Source organism: Lithobates pipiens, unplaced genomic scaffold, assembly GCF_037356315.1.
Source record: "Lithobates pipiens isolate NorthernLeopardFrog02 unplaced genomic scaffold, aLitPip1_a1.2 Scaffold_16, whole genome shotgun sequence".
In the NCBI taxonomy this organism is placed as follows: domain Eukaryota; kingdom Metazoa; phylum Chordata; class Amphibia; order Anura; family Ranidae; genus Lithobates; species Lithobates pipiens.
In genome coordinates this window covers 256428594-256445613 of record NW_027507748.1, presented here as the reverse complement: position 1 = coordinate 256445613, position 17020 = coordinate 256428594, and the positions used below count along the sequence as shown (strand labels likewise).

General features: G+C 46.2%; 1 protein-coding gene across 5 annotated transcripts in view; it reads right to left on the bottom strand.

The window, feature by feature from the left end:
• The window catches only part of SLC26A9 (solute carrier family 26 member 9), a 753885-nt gene that overhangs the window by 53123 nt on the left and 683742 nt on the right, over positions 1–17020 (bottom strand). For all 5 annotated transcript variants that reach the window (XM_077481318.1, XM_077481322.1, XM_077481323.1 and 2 more), the window contains one exon: positions 5840–6127. In XM_077481318.1, coding sequence (XP_077337444.1) covers positions 5840–6127 — 288 coding nt within the window. The remainder of the gene's footprint in view (positions 1–5839; positions 6128–17020) is intronic.

Here is a 17020-nt window from a genome sequence, read left to right as displayed (position 1 = left end):
ATCAATGAAGTTGTGATGTGAATCAATCACCAAGACAATAAGACATACATAAACCATAATTAATGAAATGGCATACATTGTCGTTTGTGGGGACCTTATGGGGACTTTGTTGGCAGTCATATCAGCAGTCTCTGTCCGTCTCTTATATCATGTCTGCAGTCTCTGATCATCTCTTGTATCATGTCTGCAGTCTCTGTTCATCTCTTGTATCATGTCAGCAGTCTCTGACCATCTCTTGTACCATGTCTGTAGTCTATGGCCATCTCTTGTATCATGTCTACTGCCTCTAACCATCTCCTCTAGTATTTTGGAGGAGCCTCCAGTGCCTCTTTAGGTTGTCTGCTGTGTTTAGACTTTGCTCCATGGAGAGAGTGTTGTCTTTTTTTTTTTTTAAGAACAGATAAAATAAAAAAATGGAGCATGGACAGTAATCGTGATGCATTGCGGAATTGAATCGAATTGTTAACATTATAATTGTAATTGAACCGAATTGTGAAACCAGTGAAGATGCGCACCTCTAGTATGGACCTGGCTGAACTACAGCATATTGGTGTAATTACTGTGTTCTGAATATGTCCCATCTATCAGAGTGGAAGATAAGACATGTAGGAATCACCCTCAGACCTGGATGACACAGCTGTGAGGGCAGAACCACACAAAGCCAAGCTATTGCTTTTTGCACTGATGTTCAGTCATGTTAGAACAGTAAGGGGCCATCCCCAAACTGTTCCCACAAATTTAGGAGCATGAAATTGTCCAAAATGTCTTGGTATGCTAACGTCTTAAGAGTTACCTTCACTGGAACTAAGGAACCAAGCCCAACCCCTGAAAAATAACCCCACACCATAATCTCCCCTCCACCAAATGAATTGGACCAGTGTACAAAGCGTCCTAACCTCAACCTGATAGTTTACGCCAGATTTTGTAGGAAGCAAGCACACTGATGGCACATGTGTGTGCTGGCTTCATATGAGTTAGCGCCCAGAGCCCCACCCTCCAGAGGGGGTCAGTGTGTGAAGGGAGTAGTAAGAGGTGTTCACAGGTACCGTATTGTCCAGGCCAGGATAGACCAAGGCCCGAGCCTGGGAAAGAGTCCACGAGGGACAGAGCAGGTAGGAAGCTGCAAGGAAGACACCGAGCTGAGGTACAGCATCTGTGCACGAACACTGCAACATGTTTAATTTGCAGGAGGACCAAGCAGTAAAGCTTCCATAAGAGAGCCAGGAGGCTGAATATTATGTTTGGTTCATATTGATGGTGAGGAAGAAATACCTGTATGAGCTTTTGATGTTCTTTTAAATAAAAGTGGGCAGGAAAGCCATGAAAATACTTCTAGCGTGGAGTAACTCACTATTTTGACAAATCACATAACTAGCGATGAGACCTTCATCGCAAACAGTGATTACAGTGCAAAAGACAAAGTTTTCCCACCAAACGGGAAAAGCATCACATCCCAAGGTAAAGGCCAGGGCTTCCTGAACTGCATTACACCACAAGGAGGCATGCAGAGTATCTTTGTAAAGAAAGTGCTGTATGTTCCAGAACTAGAAGGCAGCCTTCTATCAGTGAAATTCTTGCAAACATCGATCTCACTGTTAAATTCCAGGGTGATGAATGCACAATTCACAACAATAAGCGATTCCTCGCAAAAGGAAAACTGGATGATCACCTATACAGGCTCATCACCACAGACCAGCAAGCCAATATAGTCTCTAATGACCTACGCAACAAATGTATTCACTTATAGCACAGGCGGATGGGGCACAGAAGTACAGAAGCTATACAGGACATTATAAAGAGAGGCTTATCAGAAGATTTGACAATAGCGCCTTGCAGAGTGCTCATGAAATGCAAATAATGTATTGAAGCAAAAGCCACATGCTTCCCGTCCACAGGCATCTCAAAGCCCTTGTACACACGGTCGGAGATTCCGACAACCAAATCCATTGGATTTTGTCCGACGGATCTTGTCCGAAACTGTTGCATACACACGGTCGGACAAAGTTGTCGGAAAATCCGATCTTTCAGAACGTGATGACGTAATTTTGTTACGATGGGACTACGTTCAGGCTAGTAGCCAATAGCTTTGATGTAGGAATTTGATCTGAGCATGCGTGGCACTTTGTCCGATCGGAATTCTCTACACATGATCGGAGTATGTCCGATCGGAGCATTTTGTCATAAAATATTTCCAGCAAGTTGGAAAATTTGGTCCGACGGAAACAGTCCGATGCAGACCACACGCAGTCGGAATATCCGACAAAACACTCCGATCGGACACATTCCGTCGGAATCTCTGATCGTGTGTACAAGGGCAAAGAGAAACCACCTACCCCCTGCAGCTCATACACAGTGATTTATGCGCTCCAATGAATACCCCCACATCGGGCGGTACTACTTATCTGATGAGACACAAGAATGAAACATCAGAGAATCTTCAAGTGTTCATTGCTATGTCTAGCAACAAATTCCAACTCAAACCAGGAATAACACGCACCGACAATGGAGGAGAATACATAAGCAAAGAAGTGGCCTCATATCTGAGGAGACAAGGAATAGTACACCAGACAACCGCACCATACACTCCTGAACAAAACGATGTAGCAGAAAGAAAAAATTGTGCTCTTATAGAAATGGCCAGATGCATGTTGTCGGATTTCAACCTACCTCACAAGTACTGGAGAGAAGCAGTCATGACTGCTACTTACAGAACAGACTACCCTCAAGATCCATTAAAAGTACTCCATTCAAAATGTGGTATGGATCAAAGCCTAACATAGGGCACATCAGAGTGTTTGGATGTAAAGCATATGTCTATATTCCAAGAGAGAAGCAATCCAAGTTGGAGAACAGAGCCAAAGAGGGCAGTCTAGTAGGCTACAGTGAGCAAACTAAGGGTTTCAGAATCCTACACCCAAAGACTGACACAGTGACACATATCAGCGGAGCGATCTATTGCTGAGGGCGGTAGGACCATCCTCTAACCTATCTGTCTCTATCTGATCCTAGCTGCTAATCCATATATTGAATTTACGATTGGAAAACTTTTTACGTTTGTGAGTGCAATGTTTGTTGGTTTTTAATTTAATAAAGCACCTTGTCTGTTTAACGGAATTACACTATATGCACTTTTCTTTGTAATTATACTTCCTTTGGAGACCGAGTGGAGGAGTATATGAAGAAAAAAGAAACCTGCATTTACACCTATGAGGATTTGTTAATCAGCTGTGTGAAACCAGCTGAGTCTGGTAAGAGAAATACCTAAGGGGGACTCTTCACTGGCAACGATTCCGTGCAGTGTTTGCATGTGTGCACGCGTGGAGGTGTATTTCGGGCAATAGTGCAATATAGATTATAATTTTTAACGAACTATGTTGAATGACTTTGAGATTTATGACCTCACCACCAAGCACTAATTTCTAGTTGGACATTGGTTAAATGGACATAATATGAAATATTGAGCTTGTAATTTATTCAACATATATTTTCACTTATCTGGTTTAAATGTTTTGAGGAAGTTTTTTTAAACCATTTAATGCATATCACCGTTATTGTCTGTATTTAGAATATTATGCGCTGTTTCTAACTCTCTCTTGATAGATTGACTCATCTTTTGGAGGTGTTGATTTATCTTTATAGAGTTTTTTTGTACAATAATGACAGGGCTGTATCAGTGTATATAGCCTAATTAAAACAGCTGCTTAAAAGGAACGTAATTCCACACCCCCCAGAATATATACACACGGTTTAGGGTGTAAGCGCTTGTTGTTTTTGCATCTAGCAAGGCGGCGCTAGGTGTAAGAAAGTTGGGGTATTTGTAATATAATACATTTTTGATTTTCGATGTATTACTGTTTTAGGTACTGCAGTTAATCTAATAGTGAACCACTTGTTATCAGTCAGGTCAGACCAGGGGCGGATCCAGGGGGGGGCAACGGGGCAATTGCCTCCTCCCAGAAAATAGAACTTACTCCAAGGCTTTCTCCCTCCGCCACCTCCCCAGATTTGCATGAGGCATCTAAATGCAGCTGGGACTTTATTGCTGCTTCCCCTGGCTTCCATCAGTTCATTTAGAGGGGGCCAGTGGGTCACTATGGGGGTCTGTAATTGATGTGACACGGGCTGCTGCTACATGCTGGCAGAGTTGCAGCAGAGCGGCACAAGTGTCACTTCACTTCCCTGTCAGGCGGAGTGATCTCCACCCGACAGGAGCTTCCTAGTCCCGGCTGGTGTGACGTCACGATTCAGAGGCGCGCAGGATTGAAGACAAGATGGACTGTAGCCAGCTCAGTGCACTGCAAGTGAGTGATCACTTACTTAGCTAAGGCAGTGTTGTGTTAAAGAGCTACAGTGGGCATTGTTATGTTAATGAGCTACGGCAGGCATTGCTATGTTAATTAGTTAACACCTTGTCTTACAGGTGAAGTGGTGAATTCTTTGGAGGTGGGGGGGGGGGGTGAAATAATGTACACTGGTAATTGTAATATGGCACATGGAGGACGTTAATTTACTCACTCATGTATTTGTGATCAGTGACAATTAACCCCTTTGTGCTGCATTAATGACAGTGGCACCATCAATGTTAATTAACCCCTTTTATGCTACAGCATGAAGGGGGTTTATAAACACTGCCACTAGTGCCACTAATGCAGCACAAAGGGGTTAATTGCCACTGGTCAGTAATACATCAGTGAGTACATTAACCCCCCTCCATGTGTCATATTACAATTACCAATCATCATCATTATCATCATGATAATCACACAGCACAGGTGCGTTGAGCCACAGCACCTGTATTGTGTGATTATCATGATGATAATGATGATATAGAATGACAGAAATCTGTATCTTTATGCTTCATTCACACAGGCAGACATGCGTCTGACATGCAGGGCTGTCTTTTACTGGCTTGGGGATGCATAAAGTGTTACATGCATCCCATTTATTTATACTGAGACACACAGCCGCTATATCCCAGTATGTCATGCATGCGGATCCCAGAATGCATGCAGGGTTTATTCAAGGACCCGCACCAACATATCATATTGGGATATAGCGGCTGTGTGTCTCAGTAGAAATAAATTAGATAAAACTGTCCCGTTAGCGGCCTTTACCACCGTCGCCCGCCCACCCCAGTGTGAAAGCATCCTTATTTTCTGGCAGTGCCCCTCCCGAGACTAGACTCTGGATCCGCCCCTGGGTCAGACATGATCCATGTACGCTACACCCATTCACATTGCTGGCACATGGTAAATATTGAGGGATATGATTTAGTTGTCTTCATATGATTGAATGCACCAAAGTACCTTCATAAGCTTTAGTAAAATCAGGTGCATAAACTTCTTCTGTCTCAGTCATTGTACAGTAACAGAAAGTACTGACTGCTAATGTAGTAAGCATGGCTTTTTTGTAAAGTCAGTAGCTACAAATACTGAAGTCAGGTGTTACTAGTGGCTGGAGTCCAGCTCTGTCTTCCCACAGGCAGATCTTCTTACTGCGGCGGGTCCCCAGCGCCTCCATATTGAGTACAGGAGCTGGCAATGGATGCCACAAACAGCTCCCCACTACACAAGCTCAGTTTCAGGCTTGAGGGAGGGAGTGTACCAGCAGGACTTCGAGTGAAATGCTGCTTTAAATTCAGCTGATAGCATGCAAATATACATGTTAAAAAATTATTTTTTAAAGAGTCTCTTAATGTGGTTTCAGTTTTTCTAAAAATTGTACATTGTTTAACAATTTATATGTTTTTAAAATATTTATATGTGCAAACCTATAAGTGTGTTTTCCTCTGAAATTAGAAAATGCATCAGATAATAATAAAAAATAGTAATTGTATTACCTTTCCTAATGCTTTAATCCCCATTAGGTCAACAAAACACACAGCGCTCATGTCAATAATGATCGTATGGAAGTTGACAATCGGAGGAGCCGTCAAGATAGGATCTTCTGCTTTAGCTGGGGCTGACATGCCATTTGGAATAGGAGTTGTGATTTGAGAACTCACAGTTAGGGTGTTAGATGCTATGTAACTAATTGCACTGTTTGTCCCATTCACTGTGTTGTTGTTGTTGGAGTCAGTGGAAGGGGCTCCATCAAAATCTTCCTGAAGTTCTTGAAGTGACAAAGTCTGCAATATGGACACATGGTAAAAATTAGAAATGAAAGATTAGGATGCTTATGGTACAATACATGAAAAGATGTTATATGCCAATGATATGTTACTGCTTCTTGGAGACATGGCCCCCTCATTGAGAGCGGTGATGGCAATTAGGGATGAACTTTCTGTTCAGGTCGAACATGAGTTTGACTCGAACAAGAGTTCGACTTGAACATTTGCTGTTCACCCGCCCATCGAAAACTGAATGCATTTTTAAAAAATGTCGTGGGAGTCCCCCTCAAAATCCATACCAGACCCTTATCCGAGCATGCAACCTGGCAGGCCACAGGAAAAGAGGGGGGATGAGAGAGCGCCCCCCTCCTGAACCAGGCCACATGCCCTCAACATGGGGAGGGTGCTTTGGGGTAGCAGTACCCCCAAAGCACCTTGTCCCCATGTTGATGGGGACAAGGGCCTCATCCCCACAACCCTTGCCCGATGGTTTGGGGTTCTGTGGGCGAGGGGCTTATCGGAATCTGGAAGCCTCCTTTAACAATGGGACTCCCAGATCCCAGCCTCCCCCCCTGTGTGAAATGGTAACGGGGTACAAATGCACCCCTATCATTTCACCAAAAAAGTGTGAAAATGGTAAAAACGACAATACACGCCTTGGGACAAGTCTTTTATTAAAAAAAATTAAATAAAGGTATCCCACAAAGTCCATTCACCTACTTCTCTTGCTCCGAAGGACTGAAAGTAAAAAAATTAAATAAACACACGCCGCCCCCGATCTGCCTCCATGGGAAGCACCCTCCATAATGACCGGCCTCTCAGGTGACGATTCTTTTATAACTGAGGATGGGGCCACACGGTGACATCGCTGGGTGACCCCGCCCCCTCTGACACATGGAGACATCTCTATGGCTTCCCTGTAGCATCAGAGGGGGCGGGTCACTTGGTTACGTCACTGGGTGGCCCCACCCCCTCTGACGCTACAGGGAAGCCATAGGGATGTCCCTATGCATCAGGGGGGTGGGGACACCCGGCAATGTCATCGTGTGGCCCTGCCCTCAGTTATAAAAGAACTGTCACCTGAGAGGCCGGTCATTACGGCGGATGCCTCCCATGGAGGCAGATTGGTGGTGGTGTGCGGCTTTTTTTTCTTTTTTGGTCCGTCAGAGCGAGAGAAGAAGAAGATGAATGGACTTTGTAGGACACTTTTTTTTTTATTAATAAAGGACTTGTCCCAAGGTGTGTATTGTCGTTTTTACCATTTTCACACTTTTTTGGTGAAATGGTAGGGTAAATTTGTACCCCTGTTACCATTTCACACAGGGGGGGAGGCCGGGATCTGGGGGTCTCCTTGTTAAAGGGGGCTTCCGGATTCCAATAAGCCCCTCCGCTCGCAGACTCCCACAACCATCGGGCAAGGGTTGTGGGGATGAGGCCCTTGCCTCCTCAACATGGGGACAAGGTGCGTTGGGGGGGTGCTACCCCAAAGCACCCTCCCCATGTTGAGGGCATGTGGCCTGGTATGGTTCAGGAGGGGGGCCTCTCTCTTACCCCCCCCTCTTTTCCTGCGGCCTGCCAGGTTGCGTGCTTGGATAAGGGTCTGGTATAGATTTTAGGGGGGACCCCCAAGCCATTTTTTTTTAATTTTGGCACAGGGTCCCCCTTAAAATCCATACTAGACTTAAAGGGGGACCCCCACGCCATTTAAAAAAAAAATTTGGTTAATTTTGGTTTATTAACCGCATGACGACCAGCCGCAGCATGGCTCGGCTGTGCGAATCGCCATTATGTTACGTAACATAAACAGCCACTAGGGAGCGTGCACGCCGCCAGAGACACGTGCCCCTGCTCGCTCCCCAAGCCGATGCGAGTGCCCGGCAGTCTCGATCCCCTCTGAGCTCCCGCGATCGCTCAGGGCACACGGAGAAGCGGGAGCTGTGTGTGTAAACACACAGTTTCCGGTTCTCTGAGCAGGGAACTGACAGATCGTCTGTCCATACAGCGTATGGATAGCGACCTGTTATTTTCCCTGCACAGTCCCATCCCCTCTTCAGTTAGAACACAAAATAGGATGCATATTAACCCCTCCCCTGCCCCCTAGTATTAACCCCTTCACTACCAGTGACATTTTTACAGTAATCAATGCCAATGGTCGCAAAAATGTGCCAAAATTGTCCGAGGTGTCCGCCATAATGTCGCTGTCATGATAAAAATCGCTGATTGCCGCCATTACTAGTAAAAAAAAAATATGAATAAAAATGCCATAAATTTATCCCCTATTTTGTAGACGCTATAACTTTTGCGCAAACCAATCAAATGCTTATTGCGATTTTATTTTACCAAAAATATGTAGAAGAATACGTATCGGCCTAAACTGCGGAAAAACATTTTTTTTATATATTTTTGAGGGATATGTATTATAGCAAAAAATTTAAAATAATGCGTTTTTTTCAAAATTGGCGCTCTTTTTTGTTTATAGCACAAAAAATAAAAACCGCAGAGGTGATCAAATACCACCAAAAGAAAGCTCTATTTGTGGGAAAAAAGGACGGAATTTTGTTTGGGAGCCACATCGCGCGACCGCGCAATTGTCAGTTAAAGCGACAAAGTCCAGAATCGCAAAAAGTGGCCTGGTCTTTGGTCAGCCAAATGGTCCGGAGATTAAGTGGTTAAGGTTCCCCTTAATATTCATACAGACCCAAAGGGCCTGGTAATGGACTGTGGGGGAATCCCATGCCTTTTTTCTCAATTACTTTTATGTGTATTTCCGGGACCGACAATTCATTATAGCCGCGAGTACTTTTAAATGACTTTTTTCTTTTAAAAATGTAATTTTGCTCTTGGACTGTTCTAAACACGAGAAACATGCACCACTTTACAGGCATACTATAGACACCCTCAGGTAGGAAATTTAAAGAAATATTTCACTTTTATTTTTTCACTTTAAGCATTGTTGAAATCACTGCTCCTGAAAAAATTGCAGTTTTTAAAACTTTTTTTCCCAAGTGTTCTTCCAGAACAGCCCTTGAGAGATGGAGCTCCTCCCATCGACACAGGAAACACATTGCCACAGTTCAAAAGGCGGTCCCTCAGGTACCTGGTCAGTCATTTGTGTTTCCTCCGTCGGAGGAACATGTTGCCAGGAACCTGGAGGCCCCTCTCAGGGGCTGCCTGAGAACCTGTAAGCCATAAGGGACCGGGTCCTGTTTTTTGGCTGCAGTTGGGTCCATACCTTTTTTCTTGTGGCTCGGGTACCGTCCAGCTGAATCGGAGCAGACCCGTAACCCTCCTCCTTCCAGTGCCGAGGTGGCCAGGGGCAGAATGACGCCGGTTTCCCCCAGGAGCGGTGAGTGGAACCTTCCATCTCTGCTCCTTGTTGCGGTGGGGTCGGAGACGCTGAGCGTCATTTCCGGCGGAACCGCGTCATCACTGTGTGCCGAGACTTCTGGTTCCGGGTCTCTAGGGTACAAGGAGGAGAGGGAGAGCCAGCGCTGTTCCTGTACAGTCCCGACCAGCGTCCAGCAATACCGGACTAGCGGCGGGATCCGGAGCGGCAGAGGGGGACCATGGAGGCTATTCCCCAGGACACTCCGGCGGAGACAGGCACCAGCCAATCCCAGGTAGGCTGCTGGGCATGCTATTACTCTGGTGGAGTGGTGGTGTTTGTAGGCTGGGTTCTGTAGTGCCCCACGGTGGTGATTAACTCACAGTTAAAGCGGGAGTCCACCGGGACTCCGCGGTTTTTTTTTTTTTTAAAAGCCAGCAGCTACAAATACTGCAGCTGCTGACTTTTAAAATAGTGACACTTACCTGTCCAGCGCGCCCGCGATGTCGGCACCCGAAGCCGATCGCTAGGTCGTCTGTCGGGTCCTGCCGCCGCCATCTTGGGTATGGGAATCAGGAAATGGAGCCTTTCGGCTTCATTTCCCCGTTCCCTACTGCGCATGCGCGAGCCGCGCGGCGCAATCCGGACGGTCCCCGCTGCCTCTGGGAACTGTGTGTTTCCCAGTAGGCAGCGGGGCACTTGCGCAAAGGGGCGGGCAGTTGCGGAAAGGGGCGTAATCTACGCCCCTTTCCGCAGACAGCTATCCCGGAAGTGGGTGCAGTTACCTGGATTATCCAGGTAACTGCACCCCCCTCCCCCCTGAAAGGTGTCAATTGTGGCGCCGGAGGGGGGGGGGATTCCGATGAGCGGAGGTCCATTTTAGGGTGGACCTCCGCTTTAAGGATGTATGCAGTTGGGCGATTCTAAGGAGGGACATGGAGCTGACGCTAAAAAATTCTTTGTCTTCTTATTTTCAGGCTAAAGAGCTACCAAAGGAAGACAAGGCAGGCCGCAAAAAGTGCCCTAATTGTGGGAATAGGTTGTCCTCTGGCTCTAACAAAGCCCTATGCAAGCAATGCATTGCAAGCTTGCTTAAATCTGAGGCAGATTCCCCCTTAGCAAAATTTTTGGGCTCCTTTAACCACTTTCAGACCGGACCAATTTGCTGGTCAAAGACCAGACCACTTTTTGGGATTCGGCACTGCGTCGCTTTAACTGACAATTGCGCGGTCGTGCGACGTGGCTCACAAACAAAATTGACGTCCTTTTTTTCCCACAAATAGAGCTTTCTTTTGGTGGTATTTGATCACCCCTGCGGTTTTTATTTTTTGCGCTATAAACAAAAATAGAGCGACAATTTTGAAAAAAACGCATTATTTTTTACTTTTTGTTATAATAAATATCCCCCAAAAATATATAAAAAAACATTTTTTTCCCTCAATTTAGGCCGATACGTATTCTTCTACATATTTTTGGTAAAAAAAATTGCAATAAGCGATTATTGATTGGTTTGCGCAAAAGTTATAGCGTTTACAAAATAGGGATAGTTTTATAGCATTTTTATTAATAATTTTTTATTATTTTTTTTTTTTACTAGTAATGGCGGCGATCTGCGATTTTTATTGTGACTGCGACATTGTCGGGGACCCATCGGACATTTTTGACACATTTTTGGGACCATTGTCATTTATACAGTAATCACTGCTATATAAATGCAGTGATTCCTGTGTAAATGACACTGGCAGTGAAAGGGTTAACCAGTGGGTGGCAGTGTAGGGGTTAAGTGTTCCTAGGGGTGTGTTACTAACTGTGGGGGGGTTGGGCTTTCATTTAGTGTACACTGATCTCTGCTCCAATCATATGGAGCAGAGATCAGCGTCACTAGTTGCTAGGCAGAATGGAAAAATGTTGTTTATACAGCATTTCCTCCATTCGGCCGCTCCGTGAGACGATCGCGGGGATGCCCGCGGCGATCGAGTCCGCGGGTCCCGCGACCGGACTCACGTGGGCCCGACCAGCGCGGGAGCGCGCCGCCGGCGGCGCGCTCCCGATGGCAGGGCGGCATCGAATATTGGACGTACATGTACGCCAATATGCCTGCCTGTGCCATTCTGTCGACGTACATCGTCGTGCGCTGGTCGGGAAGTGGTTAAAGAGGAAATGGCGTCGACCTTTAAATCCCTCCGGGAGTTAATCACTGACGTAGGGTCAGCTGCCTCCACGAGTAAAACAACTGCAATCTCCTCCTCACCATGCCTTACAACACCCAGCTCAGGGGAGCCCGTATGGTCAGGGAGCCTAGCCCCACGTTGATTAGCCCCGATTCCTCTGACACAGACTCTGATCAGGAAGAGGAGCAAGCAACATCTAAAGCCTCAAAGTATAGATTGTCTCTTGAGGAAGTTGATGAGCTAATGGGTGCTATCTATGATACACTGGAAATTGAGGAGGAAGAAACTCAGTTATCCAGACATGATCAAATGTATGAGGCTCTGGGGAAAAAGAAAGCAAGGGTTTTCCCTATACATAAGGTGCTTTCTGACCTTGTCCTTAAGGAGTGGTCTGAACCAGATAAAAAGGTTTTCTTTCCTAAATCCCTTAAGAGAAGGTTCCCTTTTGATGAGAGCCCAGAGGCGGTCTGGAATAAAAATCCTAAACTAGACACCCCTCTGCCCAAAGTCTCAAAGCAGGCTGATCTGGCCTTTGAGGATATGGGCCACCTGAAAGATCCCATGGACAGGAGAACAGACATTGTCTTAAAGAGGGCCTGGGATGCCTCTATGGCAGGCTTAAAACCAGCTCTAGCCACTTCTTGTGTAGCTAGAAACCTGGAGTTCTGGTTGTCGCAACTACAGGAACATTTAAAAGCAGGCACTCCTAGGGGGGAGCTTCTGAAATCCTTCCCTGTGCTTTTTAAGGCCACCAGTTTCATCTCTGACGCCTCCACGGACTCCGTAAAATTTACGGCTAAGTCAGCAGCACTTTCAGTGGCAGCAAGGAGGTCAGTATGGATGAAAACTTGGGGGGGAGACACGGCGTCTAAAACCCGCCTGTGGAGCGTCTCTTTTACAGGAGACTTAGTCTTCAGGCCTGAATTAGATTCCGCCTTAGAAAGGACGACGGATAAAAAGAAAACCTTTCCCGCAAAAAAGAAAAATTTCCAAAGAAAATTTTTTCGTCCCATTAAGGAACCCTCTAAATCAGAGAAGAGTTCAACCCCCAAAAAACATTGGTCGGGACATAAAGGGAAAGGGGGCATACTGTTTAGCCGCCCCAATCAGGATCCCAAACCCCAGTGACGTCAGGGTTCCTGTGGGAGGAAGATTAAGCAAATTTCTTCCACAATGGGAAGAGACAACCTCGAACGAGTTTGTCTTAAATATAATAAAAAGGGGTCATGCGCTGGAATTCCACAGCAGCCCTCCTTCAAAGTTTTTGGTGACAAAGCTCCCAAGTCACTCAGAAAAGGCCAGGGCCTTACCTTTACTGATAGGGGAAATGGTGGATCAAGAGGTATTGACACCAGTCCCTATTCAGGAACAAGGAGACGGTTTTTACTCGCACATTTTCGTGGTAAAAAAGCCTTCAGGGAGGTTCAGACTAATTATGAACCTCCGACCACTGAATCGCTCCATCCGTTACAAGAGATTTCGGATGGAGTCCATTTATTCCATAAAGAACCTTCTCCAGAAAGAGATATTTATGGCCACCCTGGATCTAAGGGATGCTTATCTGCATATTCCAATAAGGGAGGAATGCCAGAAATTCCTTCGGATGGCAGTGCAGATAGACACAAAAGTTTACCACTTTCAGTGCAGAGCGCTCCCCTTCGGTCTGTCATCCTCCCCGAGAATCTTTTCCAAGGTTCTCGGAGAGGCTTTAGTTCCACTGAGGCTTCAATCAGTCTCAATTATTCCCTAGACGACCTGCTCCTAACAGCACACTCGGAGAGTCGTCTTTCTCAGGATCTGGAGTTGACTCAACTCAGCCTAAGTCGATTAGGGTGGATTGTCAGTCAGGAGAAATCCAAGACAACCCCAACACAGGAGATCCTGTATTTGGGTTACTGGATCAAGTCTGTAGATCAGAAAATTATACTGCCGGAAGAAAAGATTTTGAATCTGTGGCAGAGAACATCTTTTCTTCAATGCAGCCCCAAATGTACGGTGAGGGAAGTAATGTCGGTCTTAGGTCTTATGACGGCAGCCATTCCAGCCGTACAATGGGCCAGGTTCCACCAAAGAGACCTTCAGGGATTTCTGTTGGAACAATTAAAGGGCAGAGATCTGGAGGAGGAGGTATCGATCCCCTCAAAGATAAAACGCTCCCTCTGGTGGTGGAAGGACAGGGAGAACCTAAACAAAGGGGTTCATTGGGTCCTTCCTATCACTTCAACACTGACAACGGATGCGAGCAGCTGGGGCTGGGGAGCCCACCTCGGCTCAAGCTGGGTCCAGGACAAGTGGACCCCGGAAGAGAAATGTTTCTCTTCCAATTGGAAGGAGCTAACAGCGATCCTAAGAGCTGTTTTAGCCTTTCACCCCACACTACAGGGTCACCATCTACAAGTCCGTTCAGACAATATGACGACTGTAGCATACATAAACAAACAAGGCGGTACCAGAAGTCCTCGTTTGATGTTGGTAGCCAGACGCATTTTTCAGTGGGCAGAAGCCAATCTGGAATCCATTTCTGCAGTTCACCTGAAAGGGGAGCTGAACAGCACGGCGGACTTCTTGAGTCGACAAAAAGTTTTGAACCAAGAGTGGTCCTTACACCCAGAGGCATTCAATCTCATAACAACTCACTGGGGAAAACCAGAAGTAGACCTTTTTGCGAGTAAAGAGAATGCAAAGGTTCCCAATTTTTGCTTGCTAAACCCAGGAGATCAGCCCCTGGCTGTAGATGCCTTGCAAACTCCATGGACTTTCAGTCTGGCTTATGCATTTCCCCCGCTTCATCTCATTCCGAGGGTCCTAGCAAGATTCCTCACGGAAAAAACCTGTTTGATTCTAGTAGCACCATTCTGGCCCAGGAGACCATGGTTCACAACGTTGCTACAATTAACAGACTGTCCGCCTCTAAGGCTTCCCTGCAGACAGGACCTCCTGTCGCAGGGACCTCTTTATCATCCACAGGTGGCCACACTGAAGCTTTCAGCGTGGTTACTGAGGAGGAAATCTTAAGGAGTAAGGGCCTGACAGATGAGGTAATTGCGACCTTACTACAGAGTCGCAAACCAGTCACGAGGGCTATTTACAAAAAAGTCTGGAAAAAATTTAATAGCTGGCTGAATAGCCGTGACATAAATACGGCTAATATTCTACAGTTTTTACAGGAAGGTGTAAACAAAGGATTAACCCTAAGTACTATTAAGGTTCAGATAGCTGCCTTAAGTGTGTACCTAGATGAACGCTTACAGGAAAATCCTTTTGTCGCTAGATTCTGTAAAGCAATCGCTAGATGTAAGCCGGTTAGAGTCAGCAAAGTCCCATCCTGGGATTTAGCAGTTGTACTAAAAGCTTTCTTGGGGTCACCCTTTGAGCCTATCTCAGAGGCCTCCCTAAGGCTTATTACATTTAAGACAGTACTCCTGGTGGCAGTCACTTCAGCCCGTAGGGTCAGTGAAATCCAAGCCCTTTCCATCAGGGAACCTTTTCTACAGATCCTAGCAGACAGAGTCATACTAAAAACAGACCCTGGGTTCTTAACAAAAGTAGCTTCTAGCTTTCATAGGTCCCAAGATATTGTCCTCCCCTCATTTTGTCAAAATGCAGCAAATGAGAAAGAAGAACGTTTTCATTTATTGGATGTGAGGAGGTGTATTCTAGAATATCTTAAAGTGACAAATCCTTTCAGAATCTCTGACTCCCTTTTTTCCGGGCAGTGTAGGGGGCAAAAAGCTTCAAAAGTAACCATAGCTAGATGGATTAGACTAGCTATAGCAGAGGGGTATAAAGCCTTGAATAGAGATCCTCCTGAGGGTGTTAAAGCTCACTCAACAAGAGCGTTGTCTGCATCCTGGGCAGAAAGAGCTAGTGCCACCCCGGAGCAGGTATGTAAAGCAGCCACATGGTCAAGCTTTTCCACCTTTACAAGGCATTACCGACTGGACCTAATGTCTAGTCAGGATCAGGCCTTTGGGAGGAAAGTCCTCCAGGCTGTGGTCCCCCCCTAATCTGGTAAGTACTTGGGGATCCTCTCAAGGGCTGTCCTGGAAGAACACTTGGGAAAACTGGAGTTAGTATTTACCGGTAACTCCTTTTCCGGTGGTCTTCCAGGACAGCACGATCCCACCCTTTATTTGATTATAGTGATGTACTAATGTTATTACCTGTTATGGTTTATATGTTTTTCAGTTCCATCCTTCGGTTCTTGGTGAAGGACTGACCAGGGACCGCCTTTTGAACTGTGGCAATGTGTTTCCTGTGTCGATGGGAGGAGCTCCATCTCTCAAGGGCTGTCCTGGAAGACCACCGGAAAAGGAGTTACCGGTAAGTACTAAATCCAGTTTTTTTTTTGCATTGATACGTGTACCTTGGGGCAGGACCGAGGTCCCCAAACACTTTTTATGACAATAACTTGCATATAAGCCTTTAAAATAGGCAGTAACGTGAGCCCAGAGAGAGGGGGTTCCCAAGAAGGGCAAGAAACTGGCAGTCATGTTCCCCCAGCTGCAGCATACTGCCAGGTTTGCTCCAGTGATGAGGATGGAGGGGATGATGAGGTCACTGACTCTACGTGGGTGCTTGATAGAAGAGAGGAGGAGGCAAATCTCCAACGAGGCAGGATGCCCTCCAGGAGTCAGCTTAAGGGCAGCAAATCGACTGCATCACACCGCAGAGCTCCACATATGCAGCTCGCTGCTGACTCCCTGCGTATTTTGAAAAGTTCTTTGGTGTGGGCCTTTTTTGCAGATTACACAGTTGCTGTTTGCAACATATGTCTGAAGCGTATCAAGCGTGGCCAAAACAGCATCCGCTTAGGCACCACATGCTTGACCAGACATATGACAACCTTCCATGCAGTCCATTGGCAACAGTACTTAAAAGACCCACACCAAAGAACAAGGCTTGCTCCTCATTAGCTAGGATCTCCACCCCCACTATACCTTCAGTCATCTCAGAAACCTTCACTGAGAGGAATGAAGGTGTAGAATTAGGTGTGCCAAGTACTTGCGGGCAATCTGCTATCGCTACACCAACATCCGATTATAGCAGGCAAATTTCCCTACCCCAGTTGCTAAACCGTTAAAATAAATTTGGTCCCAGCCATCCACATGCTCAGCGGCTGAATGCTAGCTTGGCTAAATTGCTAGCACTCCAACAGCTGCTTTTTCAGCTGGTAGACTCTGCCCCTTGTGAAATTGTGGAATGTGCAGTACCTCAGTGGCAGGTTTCCAAACGCCATTCCTTTTCACGGAAAGCCATTCCAGCTCTCGACCGGCATGTGGAAGGCAATGTCTTGGCCTCGTTGGACAGGGCAGTCAGTGGTAAGGTGCCTATTACCACTGACTCATGGTCCAGCACGCATGGACAGGGACGTTATCTTTATTTCACGGTGCACTGGGTAAGTCTGATGGCAGC